A 16,771-nucleotide genomic window follows, 5' to 3' on the forward strand; every position below is an offset into this window, starting at 1 on the left:
TAATTATTTAATTATGGTTATTATAAAACCAAAAGAAGAGTAAATTCAATATGGAAAAAAATTGATAACCAAATATATTATATTTACTTTTACAAAAATTCTTAACTAATTTAATATTAATTATAAATAAAAAAATTGATTTAATTATAATAAATTTATTAATATGTTCATTGACGAATTACGTTACGAGCCACGTGCATAGCACGTTAATTAATATTTTTTACAAAGATTTTTTTTATATATATGAATGTAGACCGTAGACACTAAAATCTCATTCTTAATTTTATTTTTTGAGGAATCATTCTTAATTAAGATAAAGTAGAATATGACAGATAATATTTATTAAATAGTATGATTATATGTTTGGTACCACGTAACAATCATTTATGTTATTTATTCCATGTAAAATAGCGGGCAAAAAAGATGTTTTAACTATACAATGTTCAGATTTAAATTTTACCAGTTAATAATTATTTGTTTGGTACCACGTTGCAATCATATTTTTTTTTTGCACGTAGCAATCGGATGTTTTATATATTTTTGGGGTAATGTCATAAAAATTCACGAATTTTACACGTTTTTTCATTTTAATCATGCACTTTAAATTTTCTCATTTTCATGCACGAACTACCACTTTTTCTCAAATTCATGCATGGTGTTGAGGTGTCACGGCTCCATTGGTGTAATTCGTTGAGGTGGAGGTCATTTTACACCAATGAATGAGTGCCACCTCAGCACCGTGTATGAATTTGGAAAAAAGTGATAGTTCGTGTATGAAAATGAAAAAATTTAAACTTCGTGATTAAAATGACAAAACGTGTAAAGTTTATGATTTTTTTTGAAATTAACCCTATATTTTTTTACGTAGCAATCAAATGTTTTATATATATTTTTTTTTTTGAAATCAATGTCTTAGCTAGATTTAATCATTCAAAAATACTCCACTTTTCGTTTTTTCATTTATAACCACATTTTTTAAAATCTTCACTTTTAGTATATTTTTTTAATTTTTCACTTTCAAATATGGTCAATTGTCGTTAGGGAATCGGAGTGGTAGCTTCGAAACCCGCAGCAAACCTGGAAATCACTATAATTTTTTTGGAAATAATCAAACATATTATTACATACAAATGGAAACAAACATATCAATGTATATATATATATATATATATATTTCGATCTATACGATTCATATGGGCATTTCTTTTCCGTATGTTGTACGTACTAGCCCATCTATCAATCTATATAGAAATGTTGTTAATATAAACAGCATCAAAGACAATCATACAATCTAGTGTAGCCTAATAAATACATATATCAAATAGTATGTACAAATGTATATAAGACATGTAAAGACCCTGCTACACTAAGCCATACTGGACTCCATGTACCACTCCAGCTCTAATGGAAGCCGTGCTTTGAACAAGTTATAAGAACTTCCGACACAAAGAAGATGTCTGTCTGATCCGACGCTGTCACGACCCAAAACTATTGAGCCGCAACCGGCGCTAGGGAATAGGAGTGGTAGCTCCGGAACCCGTAGCAAGCCTAAAATCACAATTTATTTTTCGCAAATATAATATAAAATAAGCAATATCAAACAACGAAAGCAAATGTACATATAATTATACATTTACACTAACTGTATCAAAACCTCGCAGGCTCTAGTTACCGTACCCTGTACGAACTGGCCTCGCGGTACTATATACATCAGTTAGTGTTTCAAACATCTCACCGGCACCTGGGGCCGTGGATCATATACTAAACACGTAGCCTATCAAAATGCATATAAAACAATAACAGCAGTTAATATATACAATCAAAATGAACTGTTGTCTAGGCTATTATACTATCGACACAGGACCACTACTGCAGCACTCACAGAAGTCAGAAACTAACATATACAGCTGACTTCTGGACTTCAAAATTGGCCTCTAGCTAAGTCCACAAGCTAAGCACCTGAAAGACATCAAAGGTGAGGGGTCAGTATTTGGGGAAATACTGAGTGAGGTTGCATTTTACTAACGGTACTAATTTAAAAACATAGCATCGCATCTCAAGAAAACAATAATATAAAACATATAAACATGTATTTGATCCGTACGAAACTAATATCCTAGCATGCGACACATCTCTCGAATAATCATATATCGTTCAACCCAATCATAAATCTCAAGTTGTGAGTCCAACTCACTGGTGGGCCCAGCCCACTAGATACAGGGACTTCCAGGCTACACCGTAGCCGAGTTCACTCTCGTATCGAATTCATATCATATCATACATATCCAATCATTTCTCAAATTCAAACACACTAGACTGACTCAATACTGGTGATCACACAGCCTATTGACACCCAATAGGTAGCTAGTTTCTTCGGATCGCATACTAGTTCTCGTATATGCATTTGATAGAAACATATAATATTTAATCAAATCATCTAACATGCGATGCGTAAAAACAGTATACATATTAATATAAAATGACTTTATATATATAATACACGAAAGTAAAATGCAACTCACAGTGACCGCAATCCAATCAATGACGTGGTCTATGAAATGATATGCCCTCGCTAGTCCGCGTCTACTGACCTCTCTGCTCGCTGACACGTCTGATAAATAATTAACGTTTACTGATTAGACGTGAATCTCGTATTCCTATACGTATAATACTTTTAAGTTTTAGGGTTTAGTTTTATTAGATTCCACTTCTAGTTCGCTCGTATACTCAATGATCCTTAGTCGTACTTATGACTTATCGAGTACTATTCCTGGTACTCGAGAATTATATAACTTTCTTAACTGAATTCTTACTTATCATATTAACATTCATTTTAAAACATTTGACTGAGTTTCATGCCCAAATCAAGCTATCGGAGGCTCATTTTCGCTCCCGGAAGTCCCACGGAGGTTCTGGTCGAGGTAGGGCACGTCGTGCTAGCTTGGCACGTCGTGCCCTTCAATTTTTGTGAAGGGCACGTCGTGCCCTTCATGGTGCACGTCGTGCACCCTTGTGGTGCATGTCGTGCGCCAGCACGACGTGCTGAAGTGCAGCACGTCGTGCACCGTTTTTCCGGCACTTCCGGACCATTTCCGGGGCTCCAAAACTTCCTAATCTTACACCAATACATACCCAATTCATTTTAATCCATAACTCATCGTTTTACACTTCAAAAACATCAAAATCGACAAGTTTAAGCTTAACCTCAAATCTTAAATAGAAACAGCCCCAAAACCTACTGTTTTCGCACCATATATCGATCTCTTACCTTGATTTGATGCCCGGGAAATATGGAGCTTTCAATTCCGAAGAGATCGCCGCGAAAATCGTCCGAAACGGACGCCGAACGGAGAAACGGCGGCGAAGCGACGGTGAGGTACGATGAAGCTTATGGATTTCCTTCTCCTCTCTTCTTCTGATTCTTTCTTTTCATATTAAGTTTCTTATATATATTTGGTTAAATCATCCCTTCAATCCTTATTTTCTTTATTTGTTACAAATTAACCTTGAACTTTTCTTTTATACGATTTAGTCCATACCTAAATCGATAAACTCTTTTATTACGACTTATAAGTATTATTTATATCCGATAAATAATACAAAGCTCGATATTAACACTTTCCCGTCAAAATCCAATATATTTCCATTTTCGACACAAAGTGGCTAAATTACCACTTTGGTCCCTATACTTTATTTTGAGCTTTTCGTGACATTTTTCCTCTTTATTCCAATTCGGACTTTTGAATTGAAATATAATATTAAATTCTCTGCACTAATCTTTTCCAAAACCGACCTGCTAAAACTTATTTATCTTAATCTTATCGGAAAACTTTCCGATAACGCCACTCTGGCGAGTCCAAACTGGACACGTGGTCCAATTAGATAATTAAATATTTTGGGGTATTACATTCTTTCCCCCTTATAAAAATTCGTCCTCGAATTTTCATAAATCTCGTTGGGATCTTAAAATTGTCCCTATACTTTCTTTAGCGTTCATTAGTACGTTTTGGTCGCAGCTTTTCCTTTTACTTAAACTCTTAACTTTCTACTTGCAGTTGTGACTTCATACTTGTTGCTAATTGATTATACCTTCTTACCACTGTATCGTTGAAACTTTTCTTGTCTTTTCCTTTTGTCTCGTCTGTTGTCTTTCTAAAATAGTGTGGCTTAAGACGTATCGTTGGCAACGTAATTCTGACGTCATCTATAACTAGTCGTTATCTTCCTTGTGGCCACCATTAGCGTCAATTAAACCTCACCTAACACTTTATCAATTTACTATTTTTAATAATTCTCATTCTTAGTCGTCATCGGGTTGCTAGTCGTCTCCTTTGTACGTGAATAGTCACGACGTGTCGATTACATTCTTGATGACGTACTTACTTTATTCATACTTCTATTGGTATTTACTCTCATGATCACAATCTAAGGTTATCGTCTTTACTATCCTCTACCGTTGTTACTTTCCTTTCTTAGATTGTAATTTTTATTACTTACTTCTCCCTATATCATCGCCTGACACTTTGTTTCTTTATCGATTGATCCTTTCAAGCCTGATATATCTTGTACTATCACAAACTTTATGTCACTTTGTTAGTCGAGGTCTGTCATCCATTCACCGTTGCTATAAATGCTCTACTTCACGTTAATCTTAATCATATAGCTTGTACAGCTATCTTCGTTAACCAATACTATCTGTATTATTATTTCCTTTATCTTTCTTTATATGATCTTTGAAGATCATCTCGAGTCTCATATTGACTTATCAGTCAAAACTGTCTTCCCTTTACATCACAATTCCCTATTCATGTTGACCTCATAGGTTTCTTATTATTTAACTTTCTTAAGAATCCCTTTTACTGACTAATCTTCGCTTAACTTTATCTTTATCTTTAATCTTTAACGGATTCAGTAGATCCTTAATAACTTATTTACTTCCTTTATCGTCGCTCCTTCTTTCTGTATAATCAACTTCCTCTTTTGTCTTTATACTTCTGTTTCTTACCTTCAATTAGCTTCACGACTTTAGTTTCACTGATCGTAATCGTTCCTTAGCTTATCCTTATTCTGTCTCTCATCTTCTTCTTGAAGGGTTTTCCGATTCTCCTTAACATTTAGATTGTACTTAACTTTGTAACTTCCAAAACAATTGGGAGTAATTTCAATTTCTGTTGTTCAATATATTTTATGCCTCATTAATACTTATAACATGGTTCTATTTGTCTTTTAAACAACTTGATTCATTTGTACTAGAACTGACTTCGTCTTTATAATACCATGGCTTTTTAGATGTAATTCATTCCAATCTGTTCAATAGCAATGAAGTATCATTTTATCCTTTACTTACTGTATTCTTTACGTCTTTCCTCTGTTTATAATAGCTCCATTATTGCTATTCTATTCTGATAATCCCTTTGACGTATTCTTAAATCTTTCCATTTCATATTATCCATCATTCTTACATTTACTGACACTTATACTTATATATGTGCCTTTTTCCTTATACTAGAATTTTACAACTTAACTTGTTTCCTTTCTGTTATCGCAATTTATAACTCTTAATGCTGATACTAGTGACTTCACTTAATATCAGTCAATTAGCATCATTATCTCTCTTGATCTGTCCAACTTCGAACCTTCACATCTTACTGGATTATCTTCTTCATTGTCCGTATCCTTCCTCTTTCTATTTCTGTATCTTCAAACACTTATATTGATAAAATTATATATTCTTTAAATATCACTTGATATTCATCATTCAATATCATCGTCTCCATCGTCCGTTGTACTATTGCTCTTTTTTCCTCCGAGATGATTCTTGATCGCTACCTTAATTATCTTGACATAAAGATAATCATTTTATTCTTTGTCATCACGTCCTTTGTCCTAATATGAGGATAGATATTGTGTCCTCTAGTCATTGCCAACGCATCATATCTTGATTGCGTATGTCCTTTAGCGATAACTTCTTATTCGTATTTTACCTTAGCTTCATTAGCTTTATTGCAATTATACGTTAAGATGGCTTATCTCTTTTATTGGGATTTATTTTACGAGTATTATTCTTACTTATTAAGAATCTTTTGTTATTCGTCGCAGAGTTTCACATCTGAGTTCACATACTCAACAAATGATTTAAAAATATTCTTTGGCTAGCTAGCACTTTAAATCATTTTTTTTAAATCATTTGAAATCGATAATACAATTGTAGCTCAGAGTGATGACACCTCTCATCACCAAAGAGTTGCTCGAAACCGCATTTTCTTCATCATTGCGAAAATATGATGCATGATCTATGCTTTGAAAATCATTCTTTTATGCATTCCTATCGTGATTATGTGATGTCATATGCGATGACTGAGCACAATTGTACTTTGAAAAATCTTAAAAATCTTTCATACTTTTCGTAGAACATAAGTTTACTCCAGACTGTACACTCTGCGACTATTAACGGCTTTCTTTATTGTTATTGGGTATATTATAAATTCTTGTATTGCTGTCACTTTCTGTCGTTTTACTGACTATTCTTCTGTTAACACTACTCCTTCTTTCTCCATATTTCCGATAACCCAGTTCATTCTGAAACTTCTTATAGTCGTAATTACTATTGTCACCTCTTTACTATACTTGTATCATACCATGTACAAGTATAGATATTGGTACACATCACTTATGAGTCTAGGTATTAGTTCTTTCATATCAAATTTCCCTTTCAGTATTCCATCTTTTCTTTCACGACTTCTAGAACGTAACACAGGAATTATGTTCGCGATAAATGTATTATTTATCGTTTATGATGTTATTGTTTTTGTAAGTTATGTTTATATATTCACTTCTTAAGCGTGTGTTTATCGATATCGCTTCCTATAGGCCCTACCTATTTGAGGTATTATCCTATAGGTATGTTCTACTCATTATGCTCTATCATGCCATGCAGTGAACATATACACAGCAATGCAACATATAAAGACAAATACTCAAAGCATATTAATCATTTGATACCGGGGTTGTCTAATATGGGACACTAGGTTTCCTAATAGCTACGCTTGTTTGTCGACCCTTAACTCTTCTACTGGAGCTGCCTCCGCCTCTATGCACGGAGTGGGGGTTAGTCCTAATACCAGAGGATCGACTAGTATGACCTCGATAAAACGCACGTTTGAAAAAGTAGGGTCGAACAGGATTGCCATCCTACTCGCGGTCAGCCTCGATCCTATGAGCCATCATAGTGAGCGTCCCAAAGTGCTCGTGAACATGCTCGTGTAGCTCATCATACTCTGATCCTAATCCTCTTACATACCTACAGTTGATTGTCTCATTATCTACATCAAGGTCTGGAATTCCTTTGACTATACATAAAAAGTCAATGGAATACAGTCCCGCTGGTAGTATTCCCCTAGAGAATGAGCGCATCTGCCTCCTAACCTGATTCAGAACCACTTGTGCCTGGCCATTTGCTAACATTCCATCTTCTCTCAAATTGCGGTACCTCCGTACATTGGACCAAAATTGTTCACTTCGATAATCCTTGACGCCTGACTCGTCTAACAATTCTTCTTCTTCTAAGTCCTCCTCTGGATCCTCCTCAGGGTTCTCCTCACTTTCCTCACTGTGTTCCATTTCAAGCGAGTGAGTTCTACCTCTAACCCTAGAAGAACTATCAATTTCTGATACTGACATGAAACCATTCTGATATATCTCAAATGATCTCTCAATATCTATGTGGAATCCATTCTAGTGGACTTCAGATGGTCCGTCTATTTCGTTGTGAAATCCATCTTGACAGATAGGAGGTGCTTCCTCCCGTTCCTCTGCTGCATGTGACTAAGCTCCATTTTGCCCAGACATGCTAAAAAGAAACAGTTACAAACGCCAGCGACCATTTGAGCCCTCTTTTTCCTCGCTTAACTTCAATATCAACTTATAAGGTGCTATAAACATTTAATATTCAATCAATCTGTATGTAATACGCAAATACGTAATCACTGAATACCCCTTGCACAAGTGATAAACACTTAGTTGCCTTTTCCGCTCATATTTGCAAACATTTAACCATTTTCTATCTCTTAGCATAAGCAACAAATACTTAGTTGCCTTAGTCATCGTATAAAGAGATACTAGTCACTTGCTAGCTTAATAGTCCTGGTTCGCGCGCGTTATGCCATATACTACTAATGCACAGATCAAACGAATGCAGACAACTAAGGTCCGACTCTCTGGTGCAGTAGTTCCTAGGTTTACTTACTGACAGAGTATTCAAAGTCAAACAGACATTCAGACACATCTGGCAGTGGTAACTAGACCAACTGCCCTCAAACAAACACTGAAACAAACTTGCAGTGGTAACTGGACCAACTGCTCTGATACCAACATTGTCACGACCCAAAACTATTGAGCCGCAACCGGCGCTAGGGAACGGGAGTGGTAGCTCCGGAACCCGTAGCAAGCCTAAAATCACAATTTATTTTTCGCAAATATAATATAAAATAAACAATATCAAACAACGAAAGCAAATGTACATATAATTATACATTTACACTAACTGTATCAAAACCTCGCGGGCTCTAGTTACCGTACCCTGTACGAACTGGCCTCGCGGTACTATATACATCAGTTAGTGTTTCAAACATCTCACCGGCACCTGGGGCCGTGGATCATATACTAAACACGTAGCCTATCAAAATGCATATAAAACAATAACAGCAGTTAATATATACAATCAAAATGAACTGTTGTCTAGGCTATTATACTATCGACACAGGACCACTACTGCAGCACTCACAGAAGTCAGAAACTAACATATACAGCTGACTTCTGGACTTCAAAATTGGCCTCTAGCTAAGTCCACAAGCTAAGCACCTGAAAGACATCAAAGGTGAGGGGTCAGTATTTGGGGAAATACTGAGTGAGGTTGCATTTTACTAACGGTACTAATTTAAAAACATAGCATCGCATCTCAAGAAAACAATAATATAAAACATATAAACATGTATTTGATCCGTACGAAACTAATATCCTAGCATGCGACACATCTCTCGAATAATCATATATCGTTCAACCCAATCATAAATCTCAAGTTGTGAGTCCAACTCACTGGTGGGCCCAGCCCACTAGATACAGGGACTTCCAGGCTACACCGTAGCCGAGTTCACTCTCGTATCGAATTCATATCATATCATACATATCCAATCATTTCTCAAATGCAAACACACTAGACTGACTCAATACTGGTGATCACACAGCCTATTGACACCCAATAGGTAGCTAGTTTCTTCGGATCGCATACTAGTTCTCGTATATACATTTGATAGAAACATATAATATTTAATCAAATCATCTAACATGCGATGCGTAAAAACAGTATACATATTAATATAAAATGACTTTATATATATAATACACGAAAGTAAAATGCAACTCACAGTGACCGCAATCCAATCAATGACGTGGTCTATGAAATGATATGCCCTCGCTAGTCCGCGTCTACTGACCTCTCTGCTCGCTGACACGTCTGATAAATAATTAACGTTTACTGATTAGACGTGAATCTCGTATTCCTATACGTATAATACTTTTAAGTTTTAGGGTTTAGTTTTATTAGATTCCACTTCTAGTTCGCTCGTATACTCAATGATCCTTAGTCGTACTTACGACTTATCGAGTACTATTCCTGGTACTCGAGAATTATATAACTTTCTTAACTGAATTCTTACTTATCATATTAACATTCATTTTAAAACATTTGACTGAGTTTCATGCCCAAATCAAGCTATCGGAGGCTCATTTTCGCTCCCGGAAGTCCCACGGAGGTTCTGGTCGAGGTAGGGCACGTCGTGCTAGCTTGGCACGTCGTGCCCTTCATGGTGCACGTCGTGAACCCCTTGGTGCACGTCGTGCGCCAGCACGACGTGCTGAAGTGCAGCACGTCGTGCACCGACGTGTGCAGCGTTTTTCCGGCACTTCCGGACCATTTCCGGGGCTCCAAAACTTCCTAAACTTACACCAATACATACCCAATTCATTTTAATCCATAACTCATCGTTTTACACTTCAAAAACATCAAAACCGACAAGTTTAAGCTTAACCTCAAATCTTAAAAAGAAACAGCCCCAAAACCTACTGTTTTCGCACCATATATCGATCTCTTACCTTGATTTGATGCCCGAGAAAGATGGAGCTTTCAATTCCGAAGAGATCGCCGCGAAAATCGTCCGAAACGGACGCCGAACGGAGAAACGGCGGCGAAGCGACGGTGAGGAACGATGAAGCTTCTGGATTTCCTTCTCCTCTCTTCTTCTGATTCTTTCTTTTCATATTAAGTTTCTTATATATATTTGGTTAAATCATCCCTTCAATCCTTGTTTTCTTTATTTGTTACAAATTAACCTTGAACTTTTCTTTTATACGATTTAGTCCATACCTAAATCGATAAACTCTTTTATTACGACTTATAAGTATTATTTATATCCGATAAATAATACAAAGCTCGATATTAACACTTTCCCGTCAAAATCCAATATATTTCCATTTTCGACACAAAGTGGCTAAATTACCACTTTGGTCCCTATACTTTATTTTGAGCTTTTCGTGACATTTTTCCTCTTTATTCCAATTCGGACTTTTGAATTGAAATATAATATTAAATTCTCTGCACTAATCTTTTCCAAAACCGACCTGCTAAAACTTATTTATCTTAATCTTATCGGAAAACTTTCCGATAACGCCACTCTGGCGAGTCCAAACTGGACACGTGGTCCAATTAGATAATTAAATATTTTGGGGTATTACAGACGCTAATCACCTGAAAGGGATAAACATCAACGGGGTAAGACTATTACTCAAAAATAACATCGCATTTAAAAACAAAACAGGTATATATGAACACATAGTATATTCCAAGCATTTGAATTAGATCGAAAACCTAATCCTGAAAAACAAATTGGACTAGGGTAGAATTCCTAATCATAACGAACAAATAAGATTTCTCAAATCCTTTTGGTAAGGTCCCAAGATAATTCAAACGAGTTTAACCTATACCAAGTGCTACAATCCCAAGATAGTTCGACTGAGTTAAACTAGTACCATTTCTTATAACTAAACGATCGATCGAGATGAGTCCCAGGATAGTTCTACTGAGTTAACTCTGGATAAAGGTCTCTGTTGGCAATTAATCGCAAGTATACGATATCGCGCAAGTAATATAACTTGGAAGACCAAGTATCGATCCCACAGAAGCAATGGATTAAACAACTAATTTAGATTACTCTTTAATTGGTTAGCTAGAAGAATCAATTGGATTTTGTAACTCAAATTAAATCTAAAGTAAATTAACTCAAATATGTAAACTAGTATAAACTAAAAACAAGTAAATAGATTAAGGTTTAAACAATAATGATGAAGAGCTCAAGGATTGATAATTCCAAATAAACTAATAAAAGAATGGATTAAAATTTATTAGTGATTTTATTGTGAATCGAGCTATTCTAGTGCACCGAATCACGCTCTCTCAAGCCTCAAAGATTCAAATAAAATCACAACCTAATTAACGAATCAATTATTAACTTGCTCTCACAATATTAACACCGAATTAACTAATCAAATTATAATTATGAAGCAAACTCAATGACTACCTAAATTCCAACCCGCTTTCACGGTGTTTTCCCCTAAGTTCTTAGTTACCTATGTCTATTTAATTAACAATCTCTCAATTAGTTAATTAAACACAAAATCATTAACTAAGTGATCATATCAATTCAAGCATTAGTTGTAATAATTAAAACACAATTTAGTCACTTAATAAATCCTAATCCAATTCGAAAACTAATCTAAGTGTTCATATCAATCCCCGAACAAAGGATTTAGTTACTCATGCTTAAACTTAAATTAAAAAAAGGAGAAGATGAAGAATTAAACATAATTAAAACAATAAGTACCGGACTTGTCAATTTCGGAAGAATCGTCTTGATTAATCTTGAAATCCTCACAATCGTTCTTTGCAGAAACTAATTATAAACTAAACTGCTGGAAAAAGAAGCTAAGACGCTATTTTAACGAGAACTAAAATATAACTAATGTAATCTAATGTATTAATCTAGTCTATTACAAGGTCTTTATATAGTGGAGGAAGCTCTGGAATCTTCTAAGTTGTTTACAAATCGAATTTGTAATAGGAGTTTCGATTGGAGTCGGAAGAGAAATTTAAGTCCAAATCCAAGTCTGATTAGGCAAATTCCAGCTATGTCTCGTTCGAACCTTCCTTTCCCGTTCGAGACTTAGGCAAAATTGCCATGGTTCGTTCGGTCTTTGATGTCTCATTCGTATCCTTGAGTTTCCGAGAGCAAAATCTCGTTTCCCCTTGTTAGGTTCGTTCGAACCCTTCCATTTTTCTCTTGAGTCTCGTTCGAGACTGGCATGTCTCGTTCGAGACTCATGCTTTTCTTCTCTTGAATTTCAATTTCTTCGTCCGCAAGCTACAACTCTAATGCTTAATCCTTTGTCGATTTAGCTCCAAATACTCGATAATCACCTAATTTTCACTGAAACACTAACAAACACATAAAACGTCAAATAATGTATGTAATTACTACTAAACGTGATAAAAACCGAGTATAATCGACCCTAATTATAGGAGTAAAATACTCCTATCAGTCTCTAGATAATTCCACCGAGTTTAAACTTGTATCTAATCAAACGAGAAGAGTATTATAATAAGCGATCAAAACTAATTCTATCGATGACTTACCAGACACTGGCAATCACACAGCCTACAGACTAATTCTATCTATGACTTACGAGACTAATTCTACCCATTTTGAAACATAATCCACGCACACCAATATGTATTGTTTCCCAAACGACACTGAAAACGGACCCATGAAGTCTATCCCCCAAACATCAAAAAGTTCCACTTCTTGAATGGTGGTAAGCGGCATCTCATCTCGCTTAGATATGTTCCCCACTCTTTGGCATCTATCGCAATGACTAACAAAGTCTTTTGCATCTCGAAATAGCGTAGGCCAAAAGAAATCGCACTCTAGCACACGAGCGGCAGTCCTAGATGTACCATAATGACCCGCGTAATCCGATGAGTGGCATTGACTAAGTATAGGCATCATCTCTTGTAGTGGTACACATCTCCTCAAAATCCCATCTCCACACACCTTGAAGAGGTATGGTTCCTCCCATAGAAACCATTTGGCATCGCTCAAGAATTTCTTCCTTTGGTGGTAAGTCAAGTCCGGTGGCATGATTTCCGAAGATAGATAGTTTGCAATATCCGCATACCATGACGTTTCTACCTCCGAAAGTAACATCAACATCTCATCCGAAAACGTTTCATTAATCTCTACGCCACTTAAAATTAGTTCCGGAATCTCTAACCTTGACAAGTGGTCGGCGACGACGTTCTCCGTTCCTTTCTTGTCGCGAATTTTGATGTCAAACTCTTGCATGAGAAGCACCCATCAGATTAATCTCGGTTTAGCATCTTGCTTTGCAAAAAGGTATCGAAGGGCCGCATGGTCCGTATAGATGATAACCTTAGAGCAAAGTAAGTACGACCGAAATTTATCCAATGCGAACACCACCGCTAGCATCTCTTTTTCGGTGGTGGTGTAATTGAGTTGAGCACCCGCCAATGTTCGGCTTGCATAATATATAATATAAAGCTTTTTCTCCTTTCGTTGCCCCAATACGCATGCAAGTGCTATATCTCTTGCATCACACATAAGTTTGAAAGGAAGAGTCCAATCAGGTGATGAAATAATTGGGGCCGAGATAAGTGCTTCCTTTAACCTAGAAAAAGCAACAAGGCAATCATTAGTAAATACATAAGGAATATCTTTAACAAGTAAATTAGTTAAAGGACGAGCAATAGAAGAGAAATTTTTGATAAATCGTCGATAAAACCCTGCGTGCCCTAGGAAAGCACGAACTCCCTTTATGGTAGTTGGCGGTGGTAATTTTTCGATGATTTTCGTTTTCGCTCTATCAACTTCAATGCCGTCTTTGGAGATTTTATGTACCAAGACAATTCCTTCCTCTACCATGAAATGGCACTTCTCCCAATTCAAAACCAAGTTGGTCTCCTCACACCGGGCCAACACTCGCTCAAGATTATTCAAGCACATCTCGAAAGAGTACCCGAATACCGAAAAAGCATCCATGAAGACCTTCATAATATATTCAATCATGTCGGCAAAGATGGAGGTCATACATCGCTGAAATGTTGCCGGTGCATTACAAAGACCGAATGACATCCTGTGGTAAGCAAACGTTCCATAAGGACATGTGAAAGTTGTTTTCTCTTGGTCATCCGGAAAGATAAGAATTTGATTGTATCCGGAATATCCATTGAGAAAACAATAGTAAGCATGGCCCGCTACCCGCTCCAACATTTGATCGATAAATGGCAACGGAAAATGGTCTTTCCTCGTCTCCGTATTTAACTTGCGGTAGTCAATACAAACACGCCATCCCGTTATCGTCCTTGTGGAAATTTGCTCACCCTTATCGTTTTCAATCACCGTCATCCCCCCTTTCTTTGGGCATTGAACGGGACTAACCCACGCACTATCGGATATGGGGTATATAATTCCGGTGTCGAGAAGCTTTACTATCTCTTTGTGCACGACCTCTTTCATATTTGGATTCAAGCATCGTTGTCTTTGAGCCGAGGCTCGTGGCTCACTTTCTAGATGGATCTTGTGCATTACCACCGATGGACTAATTCCTCGAATGTCCGAAATTTGCCAACCAATCGCCAATATATGTTGCTTCACCACTTTGACAACTCTTGCTTCTTGTATTTCTGACAAGTTGTTTGAGATGATGATGGGAAGTGTCATGTTGTCGCCTAGAAACACATACCGTAAGTGAGATGGTAGCGTTTTTAGCTCAACTTTTCGTGGAGTAATATAAGAAGGTGGTGTAACACTTTCTCTTCTAAACAAATTTTTGGCTTTCGGCTCATCTTCATTTGAATATTCTTTTCTGGTGGTCTCATGTGTCTTATCGGAATGGAATGTGACTTTTGAAACCGGAAAAAGTTCTTCCACGATTCCATCAATCATATCCAATCTCATGCATTCTTCCTCTTCAAAAGTGTTTCGCATGATTCTTTTCATATCAAACTCCATTTTGTCATCATCGATATGCAAAGTGAGTCTTCCGGCGTGCACATCTATCAATGCCCCTCCCCGTGTTCATGAAGGGACGCCCAAAAATCATAGGGCATGTTTTATCCGCCCCCATAGTCAAGTACGACAAAATCCACCGGAAAGATGAATTTGTCTACTTTAACTAAAACATCTTCCACCACTCCGTATGGCTTTTTGAGTGAATGGTCCGAAAATTGAAGCATCATCGATGTTTGCTTCAAAGTTTGATCACCAAAAATATTCTTGAAAAGAAACAAAGGCATTAAATTTATACTTGCCCCTAAATCACATAGACACTGAATTGAATTTAAATCGCCTATTTGGCAAGGAATTCTAAAACTCCCTGGGTCCTTAAGTTTGGTGGGCGAGTCACTAAGGATGAATGAACTACAATTTTCCGTTAGAGAAATTGTGCCTTTGTCGTCCCAACTCCTTTTCTTCGTTATGATCTATTTGAGAAATTTTGTGTATTGAGGCATCTCACGCAAGGCATCCGCAAAGCTTATGTTAATTTGGAGTTTCTTGAAAATTTCCAGATATTTATGGAATTTTTGGTTGTCCAGCATCTTCTTTAATCGTCTTGGAAAAGGGACTTTTGGCACGAATGGAGGAGGAGGTGGCGGTTTGACATAAGGAAGTTCGGTTACTTCCTCCTCATTTGTGCTTGGTGGAAGATCATTTGTACTCTCTTTACTTGCATGTGGATCATCAAGTTCTTTCCGGCTTCGCAGTTCAATGGCTTTTACTTGCTCCCTTGGATTTGATTCCGTTGTAGATGGTAGACCACCTTGAGCTCTATTTTGAAGCGAGATGGCAAGTTGGGAGATTTGAGTCTCGAGATGGTGATTGACGGAAGCTTGGTTCTTAAAACCGGATCGAACTTCCTTAATAAGCTTATCAATTTTGCTCCCTTCATCCGCATTCCGATTTTGTTGAAAACCGGGAGGATGTTGTGGTTGATAGTTGTTGAAGTTGCCTTGGTTTGGTGGACCACGGTTTCCTCCTTGAAAATTTTGTCCTCTCGTGTTTGGGTTGGCTTTGGCTTGACCCAAATTGTCCCTCCATGCAAAGTTAGGATGATTCCTCCACCCCGGATTGTAGGTTTTGGAATATGGGTCATTGCCTTGCCATTGCCCATTGACATAGTTGACTTGCTCATTTGAGTTTTGATGTAAAACGGGGCAATCCATTCCCGAGTGATCGTGCCCATCACAAGTCTCACAACCCATTTGAACTACCGCAAGTTGAGCATTTCTTTGATTAGCTTGTTGTTTATACATCTCGAGTTGTGCTAGAAGTGTCACATTCTTAGCTTTTATTTCTTCAAATTCATGGGTTTGTTCGAGGTTCATTATACCCTTTTGAGGTGGTTATCTTAACCGCTCGGTTGACCAAGAACAACTATTTGTAGCGAGTTCCTCTAGCAAATTGTTGGCCTCATCATAAGTGATAACAACACAAATAGACAACCTCTAAAAACACATAAACCGGGTAAAATATACCATAAGAACAACCAACCAACCAACCGAACAAGACAAAGACAGACACCAACTCGGTCACGCCGAACAGAACATAAAGGAAACATCATAAACCCAGAAACAACCTCGGTCACA

The 16,771-nt window shown here is 36.9% G+C and overlaps 1 protein-coding gene across 1 annotated transcript; it reads right to left on the minus strand.

The window, feature by feature from the left end:
• Positions 1-12,526: 12,526 nt before the first annotated feature.
• Positions 12,527-15,137, minus strand: LOC126661977 (uncharacterized). Its single transcript, XM_050355861.1, has 6 exons — positions 14,151-15,137; positions 13,909-14,057; positions 13,695-13,794; positions 12,834-13,442; positions 12,743-12,748; positions 12,527-12,544 (listed from the first exon to the last, which is right to left on the minus strand). The coding sequence occupies exons 1-6, from the start codon at positions 15,135-15,137 to the stop codon at positions 12,527-12,529; spliced, it is 1,869 nt and encodes a 622-aa protein (XP_050211818.1).
• Positions 15,138-16,771: the final 1,634 nt, after the last annotated feature.

The sequence above is a fragment of the Mercurialis annua genome, linkage group LG8 (assembly GCF_937616625.2).
Source record: "Mercurialis annua linkage group LG8, ddMerAnnu1.2, whole genome shotgun sequence".
Taxonomy (NCBI): Eukaryota; Viridiplantae; Streptophyta; class Magnoliopsida; order Malpighiales; family Euphorbiaceae; genus Mercurialis; species Mercurialis annua.